Here is a 21,802-nt window from a genome sequence, read left to right as displayed (position 1 = left end):
GTTATAGTGGTCCATGAAAAAATGACAAAAGTAGCACTGATCATTGAAATCGTCACACCCAGTGACTACAGTGTCTGGCGTACAGAGATACACAAAGTCATGAAATATCAGGATCTGCAGGCAGAAACGAGAGCAATGTAGAAGAAAGATACCCAGACATTTCCAATAGCAGTAGTAGCAATGGGTCTTATAAGAAAGAATCTACAATCTTATTTAGATATGTTACCAATATATGTAAACCCATATGAATTGCAGAAGGAGTCATTACTGGGCACATTGCGGGTGCTGCGAAGAGCTTACATCAAAGATTGAAACAATACTAGTTTCATGAACTTTAATCATCCTTTGACTTAGGAATGGGATCCATTCCCATCATGGTATTAGAAGCCCAAAAAACTTGGAGAAATTAAAAAAATGCATGAATTACATCTGTGCTTTAGTTTTACCCTACCTGAAGCTATATACTATTAACTTAACCCTACACTCTCCGTACAGGTTCAACTCTTTGCTAACTTAGTCTTCCACTCAGTTATTATACCAATTTACCACGTTTTTAACAAAACATTCAGGTCTTGTAAATTCCATTATATGTCTATTATCTCAACCATTTCAAAGTCAGTATTACTTGCTGAATCATCACTAGTTATTTTCTTTCTGATTTGTAAATTAAAATTTTAAAGGGGCTGCAGTGTTCTCCAAAATTTGTGCATGAAGCAAAAGTATGTGAACAGATAAAGTTTGGTATTTTATATATATATATATATATATATATATATATATATATATATATATATATATATATATATATATTACGTACGTGATCTAATTCAAAAGATCAACATTTCAGAACATAATTTAGGGTCACCACAGCGGAAGTCCGGTCCGCTAATGATTGGCAGTGGATGTTTACGTGCCGAGTTGCCAGCCTTGACGCACAACCTTCAACGAAGGTATGCCCATTCACGCATGTCTCCACACAGAAGACGCTCTAGCTGAGAATCGAACAGGATAATGTCTTACTGTGAGGCGACAACGCTACCACAGCACTACCACTGCAGTATCAAGATGAAATTGTCACCATTCTGAAATGTCAAAATGGTAAAAATGGCGTAACAGTAAACGCTAGAAATAACATGCCAGCAGTCCACTGTTTAGAAAAAGTTTTTTTTTTTTATTTATTCAGATTTGGTATTTGATTAGGTAGCCATTTGGATAACCACTCATATAATCACATAGACTACAACTGATGTAAAATGTAGCTGTTCAGACATTGCTAATAGGACTAATGCTTCTTTTATTCTAATAAAATATAATCTTCAGAAAAAAAGACAATGACCAAATGTTGAAGAACCTAAGAAGCACACGCTCCCAATAACCAGTCTTCTCCAGAGAGCTTTTAGTATTCATAATAAGATCCTTTATCTAGTTCAATTGCTATTTCATTTTTAGACATTCCAAGAAACAGCAGTTTTATCACTGTGACATTTAGAACATTAATATGTATTTTAATGTTCTGTGGGATGCAATAAATCAGGCTTTTGATATGTAGAACTTACAAGTATTTTGATTAGATTTAAACTAATTTCTGACATAAATCCCTGCTTCATCAGTAAATTCCAATGCAAAGGGTACACAGTAGTCAAACAGAACATAAAATATAGACCTTAAACAAAATGTCTGCTGATGCTCTGATGAAATGCCTGATGGCAAGAAAGTGATCACAGCTGGGAATAGTTTTTACTTAGGCTGTTGGTCAGCAATCAACTTGTTTTTGGTTTATAAATTCCTGCTTCGTAATGTTAACATAAAAATCAAGTTTGAGGAACCTTTTTATTATGACTATAGTAGGATTCATTTATTTAAGCTGTAAAATATTAAGAAATATAAAAAAAAATTTTGTAAAATAAAGGAAATTATAAAGATTACACTTTATGGGTATAATAGTTTCTATAAACACATAGGTTGACAGAACACAGTAATGTCTCTAAGTTATTTCTTGACTACATTGTCCTCATCAAGGAAGGACCATCGAGCATTGTTTTCTGAGTCTGCCTCTTGTCTAAGGTAGAGAAATACACATGCCCTGAAAGTCTCCAGTGGAAAAACCTACTCTGGTTCTCAATAGGAAGTAGAATACATTGCCTCCAAGGTTATACCACAGTACTAGGAGAAGAAAGGCTCACAAAAAAGATAAAAGTTATGGATGGAACAACTCCCTACTGCCCAACGACAGTCAGCAAAACCCCAGTGCAAACAGCCCACAGCCCAGCAGCAGTAATGTCCACAAACAACTGCTAACCAAGAACATGTTAGCATGTGCTTGTAAACTGCAACATTTCCATATTGTCAGCTGGTGACTGGTCATGGGAGCATGTGCTTCTAAACTGTACCATTTCCATATTGTCAGCTGGTGACTGGTCATGGGAGCATGTGTTTCTAAACTGTAACATTTCCATATTGTCATTTGGTGACTGATCATGTGAGCATGTGCTTCTAAACAGTAAGATTTCCATATTGTCAGCTGGTTAGTGGTCATGGGGGGGTCTATATTATAAACATGAACACTTATCTTATCAAATCCCTAAACGTTGACCCGTCCTCATCAAACCACATAAACACCGAATTCCCTAAACCGCGAAATTCAAAACATCGAACTATCATACTTGTCCCACCCCACCGCTCGCTACATACTACCTACACAAACAAACTAAATTAACCACATACATACACTAACCAAAACCCTACTTCTAACCCTAAACTAAACCCTACTTCTAACCCTACACTAAATCTTACATATACCACCAAGTATGCCCTTAACTTAACTCGCACTCTAACCCTAAGGTCCGTAACTATCGCACACTTACCTTAAAAAGCTAAACCCAAACAAACTAAATAATTCACACACACATACACTTAACAAAACCCTACGCTAAATCTAACATACATTACCATCCATGCACTTACCTTAACCCGCACCCTAACCCTAAGGTCCGTAACTATCGCACACTTACCTTATGGAGCTATACCGCAGAAGGCCAACCATGACGATTCGACGTTTCCGGTTTCGCTCTTTGGGACGTTCGATGTTTTCGCATTTCGATAAGGACGGGTCGACGTTTCGGGATTCGATAAGGTAAGCGTTCGAGTTACTAATATAGACCCGTCATGGGAGCATGTGCTTCTAAACTGTAAAATTTCCATATTTTCAGCTTGTGACTGGTCATGGGAGCATGTGCTTCTAAACTGCAGTATTTCCATATTGTCAGTTGGTGACTGGTCTTGGGAGCATGTGCTTCTAAACTGTAACATTTTCATATTGTCATCTGGTGACTGGTCATGGGAGCATGTGCTTCTAAACTGTAACATTTCCATATTGTCAGTTGGTGACTGGTCATGGGAGCATGTGCTTCTAAACTGTAGCATTTCCATATTGTCAGCTGGTGAGTGGTCATGGGAGCATGGGCTTCTAAACTAACATTTCCATATTGTCAGCTAGTGACTGGTCATGGGAGCATCTGCTTCTAAACTGTAACATTTCCATATTGTTAGTTGGTGACCTGTCATGGGAGCATGTGCTTCTAAACTGTAACATTTCCTTATTGTCAGTTGGTGACCTGTCATGGGAGCATGTGCTTCTAAACTGTAACACTTCCATATTGTCAGTTGGTGACCTGTCATGGGAGGATGTGCTTCTAAACTGTAACATTTCCATATTGCCAGATGGTGACTGGTCATGGGAGTATGTGCTTCTAAACTGTAATATTTCCATATTGTCATTTGGTGACTGATCATGTGAGCATGTGCTTCTAAACTGTAACATTTCCATATTGTCAGTTGGTGACTTGTCATGGGAGCATGTGTTTCTAAACTGTAACATTTCCATATTGTCAGCTGTTGAGTGGTCATGGGAGCATGTGCTTCTAAACTGTAACATTTCCATATTGTCAGATGGTGACTGGTCATGGGAGCATGTGCTTGCAAACTGTACCATTTCCATATTGTCAGCTGGTGAACGGTCATGTGAGCATGTGCTTCTAAACTGTAACATTTCCATATTGTCAGCTGGTGAGTGGTCACGGGAGCAAGTGCTTCTAAACTGTAACATTTCCATATTGTCAGCTGGTGAGTGGTCATGGGACCATGTGCTTCTAAACTGTAACATTTCCATATTGTCAGTTGGTGACTGGTCATGGAAGCATGTGCTTCTAAACTGTAACATTTCCATATTGTCTGTTGGTGACTGGTCATGGGAGCATGTGCTTGTAAACTGTACCATTTCCATATTGTCAGCTGGTGAGCGGTCATGGGAGCATGTGCTTTTAAACTGTAACATTTCCATATTGTCAGCTGGTGAGTGGTCAAGGGAGCATGTGCTTCTACACTGTAACATTTCCATATTGTCAGCTGGTCATGGGAGCATGTCTTTTTAAACTGTACCATTTCCATATTGTCAGCTGGTGAGTGGTCATGGGAGCATGTGCTTCTAAACAGTAACATTTCCATATTGTCAGCTGGTGCGTGGTCATGGGGGGCTCTGTATTATAAACACGAATGCTTACCTTATCAAATCCCTAAACGTCGACCCATCCTCATCGAACCACATAAACACCGAATGCCCTAAACGGCGAAGTTCAAAACATCGAACTATCATACTTGTCCCACCCCACCGCCCAGTACATACTATCTACACAAACAAACTAAATTAACCACATACATACACTAACCAAAACCCTACTTCTAACCCTAAACTAAACCCTACTTCTGACCCTACACTAAATCTTACATATACCACCAAGTATGCACTTAATTTAACTCGGACTCTAACCCTAAGGTCCGTAACTATCGCACACTTACCTTAAAAAGATAAACCCAAACAAACTAAATAATTCACACACACATACACTTAACAAAACCCTACGCTAAATCTAACATACATTACCATCCATGCACTTACCTTAACCCGCACCCTAACCCTAAGGTCCGTCACTATCGCACACTTACCTTATGGAGCTATACCGCAGAAGGCCAACCATGACGATTCGACTTTTCCGGTTTCGCTCTTCAGGACGTTCAATGTTTTCACGTTTCGATAAGGACGGGTCGACAAGGTAAGCGTTCGAGTTACTAATATAGACCCGTCATGGGAGCATGTGCTTCCAAACTGTAAAATTTCCATATTTTCAGCTTGTGACTGGTCATGGGAGCATGTGCTTCTAAACTAACATTTCCATATTGTCCGCTAGTGACTGGTCATGGGAGCATGTGCTTCTAAACTGTAACATTTCCATATTGTCAGTTGGTGACTGGTCATGGGAGCATGTGCTTCTAAACTGTAACATTTCCATATTGTCAGCTGATGACTGGTCAAGGGAGCATGTGCTTCTAAACTGTAACATTTCCATATTGTTAGTTGGTGACTGGTCATGGGAGCATGTGCTTCTAAACTGTGACATTTCCATATTGTCAGCTGGTGAGTGGTCATGGGATTGAGTGAAGAGTTATATCACCCACAGGCTTCACATTCCCAAATCATCCCCTTACAGCTCCTCAAGTAGTACCTAGTCATAGTGACTTTGAATGGAAAAGAACTGATGAATTACAGATTGAGAAAGTTACCCAGAATTGCAAATGTAACCAACCGGCACTCAATCGGTTTAATTCTTAACTGGTTTGGGTATATCTTTGTGACCTGAAGGGAATCATTTAAAACTTGCTATTCAGAAAACTTTAGCAGAAAACTGTAGAAGTCAGAACCCTTAAAGTTATCATACTGTTACTGATTTGTAAGGGTACAGAAAGATAAGCAAATGCAGCATCAACATTTTAATTTGTTATTATTATTATTATTATTATTATTATTATTATTATTATTATTATTATTATTATTATTATTATTATTATGGCTTTCCCTGTATATCAAAAGGAAGCACATTCCATTTATCTGTTGTGTTCCACTTTTGAAAGGACTAATCTTACCTTCCAAAGTCCTGTTTCAGGTTGTCCATGTTTTATATAATGGATTCAATGTCTACATTACACCAACATAAAGAAAGGCCATAATGTATATATCTTGTACACTTTTGTAAATGATTTTAATTCTCATTGTAAATAGTATAAAAAGCAGTATTTTTTTAATTAATATCATAAGTAATGTAAGCAGTAATGACATATAAGCATAAACACTTACAGCTCCACCATGTTGCTTTGTGTAGAAGAACAGTGTTGTATTTTGAAGTCTAAACCAGTAGGTCACCCAATTAAATTTCTGTAATGAAACATGATGTACAGTCAAAATGTGGTAGTACATTCAGCTTTAAAATGAATACGTATTCATTATTCATTTAAAAATATAAAATAAAATAGATTACTAGGGAACTGTTATGCATTTTCTGTATTCAAATACATAAATATATAGAAAGAGAGAGTGGCAAAACATCAAAGTCATGTATGAAGTCATACAAAGAGAACAGAAATGCAGCATATTTAAGATAAATAATCTGAAAACTGAGGCATTTATTTGGCCACCACCAAACCACAGCAAACCAGGTTTCTCTCACAATAACTTCTCCTGTGCATAAAGAACAAACTCAATAGACACAATTTAAGGACAAAGCATGGAAAACCACAAAAAATAAAAAAATAAAAAAAATATGCTTATATGTGGCTAAGATATTAGTCTATATAAATTAATGTAATTAAAGTAATTTGTTAACTTAACCATTGATTAATTGCACTTAATATATTTTTAAATATATTTCATCTTAATTGAATTTGTCGTATATTTATGCACTGAATAAGCTATTGTGAGAGTAATCTGGTTTGTTGTGGTGTGCTGATGGTCAAATAAATGACTTACTTTTCAGCCTGTTTATCTTAGGGTGCTGCACTTTTTGTTTTGTGTGTATGTATGCATGTGTACACATACACACACACACACACACACACACACACACACACACACACACACACACACACACACACACACACAAATAGACGTAAATGTATCTATAGATTATGTTCTTGCTTCAACCCTTTATAACTGTTCATCCCTTTGTGCAACAGGTGAAGGTATGATTCAAATCCTGGACTGAACTGCACAGGGTTTTAAAGTGATCAAAGAAAGTGATACAAATGAGTATACTCAGCATAAACAGCCTGGTGCTTTTTAGTTTGTATTTTCCTCAGTGCACTTTTTTTTAATTCTATAGTGTTAATAAAGACTTTTAAAAGTAAATGCATGTGTATATTTAATAAAGAAGTAAGATAAACGGCAATGTGCACATCAGTTGCATATTTAGTCAAGCAAATAAGGAAGAAAACCATCAGTGGAAGTAAATAGATTAATCTATATCGAAGCCTATGTTGATCTTTGCAGAAAATACAGTTGTGTTAGCACATTCACCATAACAGTATATGTTCCAGTACAAGGAGGACTGCTGAAGTATCATTCATTAAGGTTGGTAATTAGCTGCAGGGGAATGCCCAGTTATCCAGGCTGATTCTCATGGCTTAAAACATCCCCAGCGCAGAGGTATTGCCCCCCCCCCCAACACAAAAGCTGTAAGTAGGATATTTGGAAAAAAAATAATAGTAGCATGTGCCACTGTTAATTCATTTTGGATTAGTAATACTGTTACCAACAAGAATGCCCATGTAAAACAGCTACTGGAGGGGTCCTTACTGAGGCTGGATGGTAAAGATTTTCCCAAAATGACTCAGGGAAAAGGGGAGGGAGAATGCCTGTACAATCCAACTGTTTACATTTCTTACTATTGATTGAAGGATAATAGAATATGACAGGGTATTTGAGGAGCCTATACTGCAGCAGTGATACTTTTATTTGAACAGCTAATGTTTTGGTAAGTATGCTTTCCTAACTGTACTACATTCATTATAAGGATCACTGCTACAGTATATTTTATAACACTTAGAAAGAGTACTAAGTAGTACAGCATATTTCATAATACTTAGAGAGACTAAGTAGTACATATCCTTGCCCACTCATCTAAGGTAGAGAAACACATGTGACCTGCAAGTCTCCAGTGGAAAAACCTACCCTAGTCCTCAAGAGATAGTAAGTTGATAATGATTACCAAAGGTGTGAATGGAGGTCCAGGTGACTGCTTTACAATTATTTTAAGCAGATATATTGCTGACAATGACAACTGTGGTAGTTGCAGCTGTAGTATATTGAACTTTAATATGATTTAGGGTCTTCCTATGAAGGTTGTAACAGAAAGTGATGCAGGTAGTGGCCACTCCCATTGCAAGCAGTTAGTGGGTGATTAACTGAGTAGAAGATCTGCCAGAACATCCCAGAGAGTAAAAATTATTATTAGTAAGCATTTAAATTGATTACAGATGCTTAAATGACATGGCACTTTGTGTGTGTTTTGTAGAGCAAGCAGGTTATGCATGTTACATTATAGCACTTTGATACAGCTTAGCAAAGCTGCTTGTTACAGTTTAGCAAATAACTACTGTGTATAAGAAGTGACATCAAATGGTGGGCGACAACAAACCTTGCTATTTTTTTAAATAAATCTTTATGTGCATCTAAATAATATAGTTATATCTTTAAAATTGCAAACCTCACTTTTTTGCATCTGTTCCATTTCAATATTATAAACAATGAATATATTATACAGTAACTTCAGAATGACTAATGAAATATCTCTTCAGAAACAGTACTATACATCTTGTTACACCAACTCAAACGTCTACTCTAATCTTAAAAATGTAGGCAGCTGAAAGTTCTCTTGAACCTGCACCCAAGGACCTCAATTAAAATCAAGTCACAACTGTTCCTCAAAATTCTAAAGCCATCTCTCCTTGTATTCTTAAGTGACTATCTCCAGTAGGTACATAATAATAACTTTGGCCATGAATTAATTTCCATATTGTGCTACAATACTGTGGAACATCACTATTGCTTACATTATCAAATGGGAATTCCAATTTTTACTGTAATACATCTACACTGAAACCTTTTTGAACATGTCAGTGTTTGCATTACCTAAACCTATTTTTTTACTTTGCATCATAATTATGGACAATAAATAGATTATTTTAAAGTATGCAACCTCATATGCTTGGGAATATAGAGACCTCCTACGTCTTTTGAAAGTATTCTAGATTATTTCAGAATGTCCAAGCCTTCCCACCGTCCCAAACATAATTCCACATCAGTTTGTTCCAGAACACCTAAGCCTTACCTCTAACAAACAAAATCCTGCATCATATTTATTACTTTCAAAGAAAAATTACTGGGCTATCCACTGAGAATATGGCAAAACAACATATAATAGGAGGAGAAGGAAAAATGAAATGCCTGCACCCTCTGATCTATTTGTAGTCCAGTCATTTTCTATCAAAGAATACCACTTGTTATCTTTTCTTTAGCTCACGACTTATTTACAGACTATTCAAGATGATTCCTAACCAACTTCATAAATATTTACTATGAGCTGCCTGTTATAATAATCATATTCCTATTTTAGCAGCTGGGAAGGTGTGAAACTAACTGCAGTCATCCTTGTCTTTGTTTTACTTACCATATCATCTGAGAACATGCCAAACATATCTGAAAAACTGATATAAGCTCTTCATATCCTGCTCTTGTTTCATTAAATACATCAAAGCATCATCGGTAAGCATAGAAATCTTTATCTCTTCTTGGCCTGTCAAATATCCTTTCAAACTTGAACACTTACTTTCTTCTAGGGTATCAAAAAGTAAATACATCTGATGAGAAAGAACATAATTGCCTCATTCCTCTTGATAACTTAAAGGGCAAGGCCAGTACTGCTTGAATTGTTAGTGTAGCTATAAAAGCTACATTAAAAGCTAACAATAACTCAAAATAAATTTGTAAATCGAAAATCCAGTCTTTCCTTGGCTCAGTAAACCATTGAACGAAATCAAAGGCCTTTTTTCATCTAAATGCACTATTGCTAACATTTCTTGCTTTATCTGTAAGTTCTTCACTAACATCCCAGTTTTGAAGATGTCGTTGAGGTCTGTCTTCTCCCAAAAATTCAACCTAATTATCATCATTTAACTGTGGTGTATGTATATCTTGCCATTATTTTTGCAACAGCTGACAAAACAAATTATACTTATGATTTAATACCAGAAAAAAAGCGTATATGAAGAAGCCAAGCTTAGAATCTTACCTTGTTTTGTTATAACAGTTACTGCTTCCTCCTTCTAAAAGGGATATTTCCCTAGTCTCTAAAATCTTGTTAATTTAACCAAAGTATTAACTTTGTTTCACCCCTATCTCACACCTATATATCCACTAATTCCTCATATGTCACTGGGTTCATCATTTCTACTACTTCTTCCCTGGGGAATAAATATCATAGCTATTCTTTATTCTTTTACTAATACTTAACCCAAACATTCTGTGTCCTGTATAATTGAAGACAATATTTACAAAATGTCTCTGCTATTTCATTTACCACTGGCTCTCTCTTGAAATTAGAGCCATCATCTATTTTTAAACTTGCAACAATTCTTTGAGATTTCTGTTTTTTTAGTCTAATTGTTAATAATTTCTGGTAGTCAGGTGAATTACAAAAAATGCATACTTTCAGTGATTCCTACATAAACTCATACATCTTATCTAATAAACTGTCAGTTTCTTGGTTCCCTCTTTCTACTCCCCACTACAACATTAAAGCACCATCATAGAATCTATTTTGCAAATTGCCACCTAATCTTTTTTTTGTTTTTTTACTGCTCATGTTATCTTGGCTCTTTTTCTTATTTCATTTGTGTATTCCTTTACCTCAAAGTTTACTTTACTCTTTAAAAAGATGCCACTTTACCACCAGTCTGTTGACTCTCCTCTTTTTTACTTACCTTATTTGCTATTAGTTGTTTTTTACATCAGTCAGCCAATGCCAATTGTCTAACATACTATGGTGGAAAATGTCAGTGCCTTTCCATATATGAAGGTAACGGTGCACACAATGAGCAATTAGCTTTCCCAACCTAACAACTCCTAGTGATATCTCCACCATTTCTACTTCTCTTACATTAACTCTGTTCTACTTTTTCTCTTCCAGTTATGCAACTATAAATATATTTGGTTTGTTAGACCTTCTATGTATGCATTCTTTGTCTGGTCGTCTGTGCTTACTTATATATGCAAACCATTGTTATTTGTACATACTATACATTGTTTTGTTACATTTTGATGTAATCTGGGCTATAAACAAATTTAAATACATAAATAAATAAATAAATAAATAAATGAACACTCTAATAGTGATTGGTCAGAAATTACCATAGGTTGAATCTTTACAACTTTAACTAGATATATGTACTATGCAGTTATATATACCATATCAGTTCAGGAGCTTTTCTGATATCTATTAGAATAAAATATATATCATGAGGATGCATCATTAGTATCAGAAACAGCAGTCAGGCCCATAACTCCCAAGCATTGTATTTGATACACCTTGTTTCCAGCTCTGACAGAAGTAGTATTAGTTATTGAAGTCAGTCTTCTTAACATAAAGGCAAGTCTTCGTGAAAAACTATGAATTTCCCTAACCATCCCACCCAACTCTGTCTTGATATTGCCAGGAGGGAAATAAATACTGTATGTAACAGTACATGTTACCAGAATATAGTCTTGCAGTCTTACATAATAGTCCTATTCATCCAATAATCACAGAGCACTGTTGAGAAATAAACAATATCACCCCTCATCATCCTATCTCATAATCAATATATTTTACCAAAATATTACGTTCCTGTTCATCCAAAGGAGTCTATTGCAGATCTACAACCCAAGATTTTACTGTCCTTATATTAACATTACTCTACGTATTTTAAATGGCTTGATCAGCCCTTTTACATTCATGTAATGAAACTCATTCCTATCAAAGAATTCTGCTTGAACCAATGTCATCATCTGCAGATTGAACCAATGTCATCATCTGCAGACTGAGCCAGTGTCATCATCTGCTGCAGATTGAACCAATGTCATCATCTGCAGACTGAACCAGTGTCATCATCTGCAGACCGAACCAGTGTCATCATCTGCAGACTGAACAAGTGTCATCATCTACAGATTGAATCAATGTCATCATCTGCAGACTGAACCAGTGTCATCATCTGCAGAATGAACCAATGTCATCATCTGCAGACTGAGCCAGTGTCATCATTTGCTGCAGATTGAACCAATGTCATCATCTGCAGACTGAACCAGTGTCATCATCTGCAGACCGAAACAGTGTCATCATCTGCAGACTGAACCAGTGTCATCATCTGCAGACTGAACCAGTGTCATCATCTGCAGATTGAATCAATGTCATCATCTGCAGTCTGAACCAGTCTGTAGTCTATCAAATATTCCATTGTCATAAAAATAATCTGTAAATTAAGAATACCTCTGGCATACCCAAGAGAATTTTAACACTAAACACCTTACAACTTTAAGTATTTACCAAAGAACCCAAATTAAAATTAATCTTTAACCCAAAGCAAAATGAATTCTTAACCCAAGAATATGCCTGAATTGTGTATAAAACTAAAGATACTCACAACATGTTCATTACTTATATCTTACTGTCTATGTCCATAATAAAGAGCTTCCAGTTTCTCAGTTTTCTATTACCTTTTGTTTGGTCCCTTCCCAAATCATTACCTGCTGTAACAGGATTTTTATTACTCCATACACTTACATACTTCATCTTATCATGTCCACATACATATAGGTATTGCTGGACCAATTCATGTGTGGGTATGTAGATTACTACTATATCTTTTGTTTTTTCTTCATTAATTTTATATCCCAAAAATATATAAAACTGTCTCAAGATGTCCCACAGGACCAAAATGTCTTTTCCTGGAGTTTCAATTACAAAATAATACCATGTGCAAATAAAGCTTACTGTTCTTGATTGCCATACCATTTATATTTGTGAATTTAAGTGCCCCTTATTTTCTTTGCAAATTGCTGTACATATAAAGAAATGAAGAGGAAAGGGGATGGCCTTGCCTTGTTCTTCTGTTCAAACATAGCTTGTCAGAGAGAAACCCCTCCCACCTTAATTATTACTGCTGATTCTTCATATATCTTCTTAATTAACACTAATTATTCTATAGGGAATGCAAATGCTGCCATTGCCCTACTCATAAAATCTCAGCTGACTTTTTGGAATACGTTTCCTGCAGCAAGACTCACTAACAACAGTGACATTTTGTTATGTTTTGATTCTCTCTGGATTATCATTGTATTATTAATCAATTTTGGAACCACCTTTGTCATTCTCTTTGCTAATTTAGACATAAAATCATGGTTTAAATTTGAAATGAGTCTATATGAATCTATCTCAGAAGGGTCTTTATCCTTTTTGTGTAATTCAACTACCACAGTTTTCTTTCAAGATTCTCCACATTTAAAATAATCATTCCAGATCTTTATCACTTTCTTCCCTCCCAGGTTCCAAACTTCCACAGGAATATATCTGCTCATGGAGATGTCCCAGTCCATTGATTATACACTGTCTAACATATTAAATGCTGAGCCTTATCTTCTTTGAACCTTAACATAATTAAGTTTATCATAAATGTTTCCATTTGTGCCTTTTCTCACTTTCCATGTTCCTATGCTTTATACAGGTGCTCATAACATTTCCAGGGTTTCCATAAGTTTGTTGACAACCCTTATTATTTTCAATTTCCCAAGTCATTGTGATAAACATTTTGTGCTCTTGCTCTGGAGTTGTTATCAAAACACTTACTTCTAAACTCATGCTTATTATCTACAACTCCATTATTTTCTGTTTAACACTCTGCAATTGATCTTCTTGTTTTCCTTCTAAATAATTCCTGTTACTTCCTTCCCATACCTCTTTCACTTTCATTGCTATCCTGTTTTTAATTTCCATTTTCACTTTATCCCACTCACTAGCTAACCCTTCCAAAGACATTTCTATGTTCCCTAATAACTTTCAAATCATTTCTAAACCCAGTTCCTTAACTTTCTCTCTTTTAAACAAGTAAGTAGAAATATGCCAGTGTCCCATTTCTACTTCATTATCCTTCATCATTTTCTTACTTCTGAATTTGTGCATTATCTGAAGTAGTTATTGGATGTGTGCCAAAGCTCTCAATTAAATATAAATGTTCTTGTGAAATGTAAATGTAATTCTATCCAATCTAGTTCAGTTCTTTTACCTTGGGGAATAATATGAAAATTATGTCTGAGTTCCTACTACTAAATTAATATAATCCATACCAATTATTCTTCAAAAACCTCCACTCTGGTGGTGTAGAGGGATAAAGGCCTAACTATGGCACAGCTGACCCAGCTTTGATTAGCAGATTGGGTGATTGATGGACTGGCACAGAGAAGTGTGCATGCCCAACCTGGGGAGACGATGCTTGTTGGTGGTGCTCCTTAAGGGGAGGTGTGGTCCATAGAGGGGTGCTGTTCTCAGACATGAGCAATAAGCATTGGGGGTGAGGAAAGCGAACACCAGATAAAAGCACAGATGGCCAAGCCCCCAGGATACCCTTAAGATCCACAACACTATAGGAAGTCTCAGAGGTAAGGGAATGGCTTAGATGTGGGGCACTGGGGCCAGGTCAGTAATAATGAGATTTGAGAAGAGCAAAAATATTTAGGAAAAAAAAAAAATATATATATATATATATATATATATATATATATATATATATTCAGAAATCTACCCTCTTTTGTTATATTTTTCCTTCTAGGCCCCCCGATACATCTTCACTATTGCAAATCAAGTTCCATTTCCCACACATAAAATAATATTCCCTACTGACAGCTGATTATTTCTTCCAAAATTATCTAAAGTTTCATAACAGCAGTTTTTGGTGGAATATAAATATATGCCAGCATAATCTCCCTCCCATGACAGCAGTTACTTACCTACACAAATTTACCGTTATTGTCTTTTTCCCTCTTCTATCACTATTGAAGCCTCTCTAGCCATCAGTATTATTCTGCTAAATGTCCATCCTGAAATCCTTCTTTGTCAAATTTACATGCTCATTTCTATTGACATGTTTCATGCAACATTACTAGTCACATTCACATTCCGTAATATAATTTAATACTTTTTGCTTTCTGTCTTTACCTGTATGGACATTTATGTAGTTCTTCTTTTGGCTTTTCCTGGTTAAGGAACTCCTGCCTGCTAATGATTGGCAGTAGATTTTTACTGTGCCGAGGTGCCAGCTTGTATGGGCATTTATATTACATGATAATATGGAGAGAGTAGCCATTATGATAGAAAGCTATTACTCCCACCTATTATACATGACAGTTCCCGGGTTAAGGATGAGATCAATTTTTTAGTCTGTTCTTAAGTCAAATTTGTATGCAAGTCAAAGCACGTACACATGGTCAATTTTAGGCTTATCCAGATTCTTTGAACTAAGAAGAGAGATACACAAACCCATATCTCTCAACTGTACAGATTTTTGCCTCATATTTTTGGTCTGTTTCTCATATAATTGTGGTTTTCTGGCAAATTATTAAGAGTTGTAGTCAGAAAATAATGGCAGTCGTTTGAATTTCAGACTTAATACAGGGCAGAAAATTAATGCTAATGCAAAACCTGTTGTTCCATCTAATTTCTGAGTTTGTAAGTTAAATATTTAAAAAGTGACCATATTTTTGGGCCTTTGCCCCCCCCTAATTATTTATAGCTTTGTCTAGATTTCTTGCTGTAAGAGGTTGTGAGGTATGGGTGGAATATGAAGTCAAAAGGAATTCCTCTGCACGGAAGTGATTGCACGGCTCAAAAACACATGGTCAACAAAAAGTAGAAGCCAGCAACTGTGAGCTGTATAAACTAATTTAATTAGTTAAAAAATAAAAGACCACAAGGATAACAGACTGGTTTCGGCTATGGCAGTTCCTGGGTTAAGGACAAGATCAATTTTTTAGTCTGTTCTTAAGTCAAATTTGCATGCAAGTCAAAGCACGAACACATGGTTCTTATTAAATGTCACTTAGTTAAATGTTTGCCTCAGTCTAGTATTTATTTTACTTTTCTTTGCATATAAAGCACTTTATAAACACTTCTAAATAAGAAAAAAATCTTAAACATAATACTGTATACTGTAGCTATGCTTCCTTACTTCCTATGAGCAATGCTTCCTTACGTCCTATCAACATAGCTTGTTTAAAGCATCTTGTTATTAAATGTAGTGTTTATGAGGACTTTTTCACACACACAAACACACACACACACACACACACACACACACACACACGCATGCGCACACACACACACACACACACACACACACACACACACACACACACACACACACACACACACACACACACACACACACACACATTCTTAACCCTAACCCCCTCCTCTTATGCAACCACCCACCTCTTAACTGCTGCCAGGGGATCACTCGCATACCTCTCAGCCTCTTACAGCAAGAAATCTGAATAAAGCCATAAATAATGGGGGGCCCAAAAATATAGACAATTTTTTAAATATTGCTCTTGTAAACTTAGAAAGTAGATAGAATAACAGGTTTTGCATTAACATGAATTTTTTGAAGTGAATGAAGTCTGAAACTAAAACGTCTGTCATTATTTTCCTACTTAAATCTTCAATGACTTGCCAGTGATTTGCTAGAAAACTGGAATTTCATGAAAAATGGACCAAAAGTATGAGACAAAAATCTGTACAGTTGAGAGGTATGAATTCACTCTCTTGTTCTCACGCTTCACTCCCTCTCACACACACAGTCACTTCTCTTGTTAATGCATTCGCTCACAGATCACTCTCAATCAATGTAACACTTTTCAGAGCTTCTATGGCACCTGCCTGCATCTACAGATATCTTGTCCCACACTGAGAGGACTTGTTAATGGAAACATCTCTAATAAATTTGCAAAGGTTTGTCTGGATGGCAATCACGCCCTTGTGGAGGTAGTCCTGAATGGCCTGCAACACTAGGAGGACCACCCACATCTCTAGGATACTAATGTGAAGATTGGTCTCAAACCCTGACCAGGTCCTCTGGACAGTCTTTCCTTTGAACTGACCCCCTCCCAGAAGGGAATCATTCATCATGATGGTGGCTGGGATGGGGACATAAAAAAAGAAAGGTCAACTTGCTGCAACCAGAGGTTGAGTCTAACCACATTGAATGTTGCAGTTACAGATGCTTGTCAGAAGCCCTTGAAAGTTGATGGAATGTGTGAGTTAAGACCTCCAATCTGCTAGAGTCCACTGCAATCCTCTCATGTGGAACCTTGCTAGAGCAATAAGACAGATAGATGCTAGCACATGCCCAAGGAGACAGAGAACTGCAGATGCTGAGGGTTTGTCATTCTGAAGAATGTGAGACTCCTGCAGGTGAAGGGAAGTTACTCTGAATAATGGAAACTTGGTTATTTGAATAACTATAAATTCCAACACTTGCAGTGGTTAAAGGCTGGATTTTTGCAACTCAAAACAAAACAAAGTGTGCCAACTGAGTTGTAACACAGCACACAATAACTGAACCACCTCCACAGCAAGACCATAAAATCAAAGTCTGCACACAAATTCATGTAGGGCACACTGAAGAACTCCACTTATTCAAAAGGCCATACTGAAAATTCTTTATTCCAAATGAGCAATAGATATAACAAATACAGTTGAGCGCTTTCATCCTAATGCCTTAAGTTCTGATGAAGTCCTTAAGGAATTAGGACAAAAGTACTCAACTTTATTTGATGATCCAGGTACAAAATGATCTAAAATCCATGCAGCTTGAGCCAGGAAAACACAACTGCCATACATTTGGTGAACACCTGGGGAGCTCTGGTGAGACCAAAGGGCAGAGCCCAAAATATCCAATGATTGACCTCCAGGTGAAAGTGCAGGGATCTCCTGGCGTGTCTTGGCATCTTTATGCAATAGTTGGCATCCTTGAGATCTACTGAGCACATCCAGTCATCCTTCTTCAGGAGAGGTAGAACGGACTGCACCATAACCATCTAGAATTTAATCTGTTTGATGAAAGAGTTCAGTTTGCTGAGATCCTGAACTGGTCTGAGGTCCTTGTTTTTCTTTGGTACCAAAAAGAATCTAGATTAGCCCTACTCCTAACCCTAACCCTAATTCTGGGAGGATCTGTTGGATGACTTGATTGGCTAGCAGTTTTTGGATCTCAACTGCTGTGTCCCTGCTCTGATGGGGTGGCATGTCTTGAAAAGATTTTTGGGAATCCTTTGGAGTATATAAAAGAGAAATCATATAGCCTCTGGACATGACTCTCAACACTAAAGCATTCAAGGCGAACACCTCACAAGCTTTTGGGTGAGAGCCGAGTGATTCCAACTTCCTCAAGAGCAAAGAAGTTTGGCATCCATTCAGAAGCTCTGAAAAGTCCTCCTTGAGAAAGTTCCATGAAAGCCTTGGTTCTGCAGGCCACCTCAGCTGCTTAGGTGGCATCCATTATGGTTAACCACTCTGATGTGGAGGAACCTTCCCCAGGAGGGTCTTGTAAGGGCTGCTGTGCTTTATGAAAAAAGAAGCACTTACCCCCTTTCTGATTCCTGGAAAAGGATTGTTGAGGGGTGACAAAGAGCACTCTTCTAGCAGTCAGAGTCTTTCTGTCCTGTTCACTCCTGGCTAATGTCTCTTTGACCTTCGGCCAAAAAGGGAAGAACCATCAAACAGAGCATTGATGAAGGAGATCTTAACTCATTACAGCTAGATGATGTCTGTAGGTGTTTCTGCAGTTATATCCTACTGCACCTCCAGGTGTCAAATGTTGCTTGTTCATATTTGCATTAATAATTTCAAAACTACGCCTCATACAAAGTATTAAAATATTTAATGTTAAATTCTACACAATGTCAGATGAAACTGTGCTGCTATTTCATCTCTGTTTAGTGCAGGTAGTGAGATATTAATACATCATCAGCATCATCATCATCAACCCCCTTTTCCCATTTTCTATGGGGTTGGGATGTCGTGTTAACTGTCACCATCTCTCTTGATTCAGTGCTCCTCTCCTGTCTTCTTCGACACTCATGCCTGACTGTTGCAGATCTCTCACAAAATCCATCCACCTCTTTGCTGAACACTCTCATTTTTTCTTACCTTCTTTCCATCTGTCCAAAATCTTTTCCACCAGATTGTCTTCTGCTTTTCTGCACGTGTGTCCACACCACCATAACCTGTTCTCTTTGATCTTTCCTGCAATTGGAGCTACTTTGCCTTCTGCTTTTATGTCCTCATTTCTTCATCTGACCCACATTGTGCATCCTACCACCAGTCTCAGATACTTCATTTCCATCACCTCTAGCTTCCTCATCTGCTCTGCCTTTACTGCCCAGATTTCTGTACCATACAGTAGTACTGGTCACATCACTGGTTTGTACACCTTACATTTCAGCTTTTTTGGCATTCTTCTCTCATACACTACACCTGACATTCTATGCCAGTTGGCAGCAGAGATATTAATTGCTCTTCATATAATATTTATTTATATTGTCATACATGTTGTGTTTTTCTAAATATCTTGACAACCAAGTAGCAAAGACAGAACTGCTTAGCCTCGTATGAAAGCTTGTAGCTGGATGAATAAAGTGCTACTAACAGCATGTATGTAACTTGAGTGGTTGCTGAGGTATTGTAAGTTGTTTACAAAATATTTCAAACTTAATAGTTACTATGTTTACTGTGACTTAGTTTAAAATCAAGACTCTAAAGAATACTAACATTATAAAAATAGTTTGTGCTGAAAAGTTAGACATTTACACTTCTTTAGTGACACCTGTGGCTCCAGACATATGTATATTTGTTTGAAATGTGAGGACATAATTTTATTATATCAACTAATCTGACAGACTGGGCAGAATATGCCATCGATGGCAGCTTGGAATACTTCCTTCCTGGGAACTGCTTAAAGTAATGAATCTAAACAGGGTAGCTCAGATCTGGGGTGAGAAAGGGGATGACTACGGGGGCAATTCTGCCAGCATGTTGTGCGAGAAAGGGGTGTGCAACCTGCCCACCATAGCTGAAGAATCCTTCACAGGGACTGGGGATGCTGAGGGTGGGAGGCTTGGATGTGCAGATGATCAGTAATGAACAGGCAGAACCAGACCCAACAGTGCTAGAACCACAGGTGCCAAAGATTAGTGAACCTTTGGCTCCAGCTGATCCTCTATGGATGAAGACGATCATTTGTGGTCCCCTCACTTCTTGGAATGGGACTTCAGGTCCCTGCCCCAGGACTGCTCTTTTTCCCTCTTCTTGGACCTCTTACAGGGAGAAGGAGAAGATGATGAGGCTGCTGAAGGTGGGAGAATCCCTTTTAACACCAGTATGGCCTGAGAGTCATTGACAGCTCAGGGCCCAAAAGCTGCACAGGCAGAGTAATCCATCTCAAGATGGGCAGCACCCAAACAATACACACAGTGATCATGTGCATCTTGTGTGGCAACCAGACTTTTCCTTTTCCATTTTCTGTAATTACAGGAAAAGTAACAAGCACCAAAACACACACTGGCCAAATGCTAAATCAAAGTTAACACTACCTAACAACCTAACCACAATATAAAGATCAAAGAAACTATGTTCCCTCATAAAATCATCCAAAGCTTGCTTTGAAAGAAAAATTGCCATGGACTCCAAAGATAACCACAAGGCATTCTTTAGCTATGTCAAGAATCTAAGTGGCAATGCTCAGATCTGCTCGGAGTTATTGCAGAATGGCACAAAATACACTGAACCAACAGATATTACCCCCCTCTCACCCCCAAAAGGGCCCATAACTATACCAGAAGAATGTAGTGCCCCTGAAATCACAGACACTCAGGTTAAAACAGCCCTCTCCAAAGCCAAAAACACAGCATCAATGGGACCAGACTGTGTCCCAGGCTGCATCCTACACGAGCTCAAAGATGAACTAACCCCTCACCTAAACACATTATTTAAACTCAGCCTCTCCACAGGCTACGTGCCCACAGAGTAGCGCACAGCAACGGTTATTCTGCTCCACAAAGGTGGAGCCACAACGGACTCCGGAAACTATCGCCCTATAAGCCTGACTAGCTTGGTCTGCAAAGCTATGGAGTGCATCATCATGGATCTCATTAACAGAGACATTGGGAACCTCCAAACACTAGACCCTACCCAGTTCAGCTTTGTTAAGGGCAGATCATGCCTCCTAAACCTAGTGGACTTCTTTGAGACAGTTACCAAGGCTATAGACAAGGGAAAGGTGGTCCACACAGCCTACCTAGACCTCGCAAAGGCCTTCGACACCATTCTCCACTCAGGTATTATAGACATGCTCACCAGCCTGAACATAAACCCCTACATCACGAGATGGGTTGCCAACTGGCTCATGGACAGAACCCACATGATAAAAGTTGCAGGAGCTAGGTCTGACTCTAAACCAGTTACAAGTGACGTTCCCCAGGGCTCAGTCCTAGGACCCCTCCTGTTCAGCATATACTTCTCAGAGGTACAGGCAAGCACAGGAGGACTATGGCTGACCAAGTTCACAGATTATTGCAAACTAGGGGCTATAAACTGACTCTCTGGCTGACACAGATATCCTCCAAAAGGGTCTCACTGAGACATACCTGGTGCCAAAACCATGACCTCAAGCTAAATGTCAAAAAGTGCATAGTCATCCCATTTGGAAAAAACAAAGTACCCACAAACTACCACATAGGTGGTAGTCCCCAAAATATGGAAGACGTAATAAGGGATCCGGGGATCCAAGTAGATAGCAACCTCTCCTTTGATAATCACATTGCCAAAGTGGTTAG

At 37.7% G+C, this 21,802-nt stretch overlaps 1 protein-coding gene across 1 annotated transcript in view; it reads right to left on the bottom strand.

Moving 5' to 3' along the window:
- LOC122800112 overlaps positions 1–21,802 on the bottom strand; it is a 300,532-nt gene that overhangs the window by 164,054 nt on the left and 114,676 nt on the right. The window contains exon 2 of the mRNA XM_044069633.1: positions 6,188–6,265. Within this exon, the coding sequence (XP_043925568.1) occupies positions 6,188–6,265 (78 nt within the window). The remainder of the gene's footprint in view (positions 1–6,187; positions 6,266–21,802) is intronic.

This window comes from Protopterus annectens, chromosome 4.part0, assembly GCF_019279795.1.
Source record: "Protopterus annectens isolate FY-2018-M chromosome 4.part0, PAN1.0, whole genome shotgun sequence".
In the NCBI taxonomy this organism is placed as follows: Eukaryota; Metazoa; Chordata; order Ceratodontiformes; family Protopteridae; genus Protopterus; species Protopterus annectens.
Note: the sequence above shows the minus strand (reverse complement) of the source record. Positions and strands in the feature narration are given on the sequence as shown.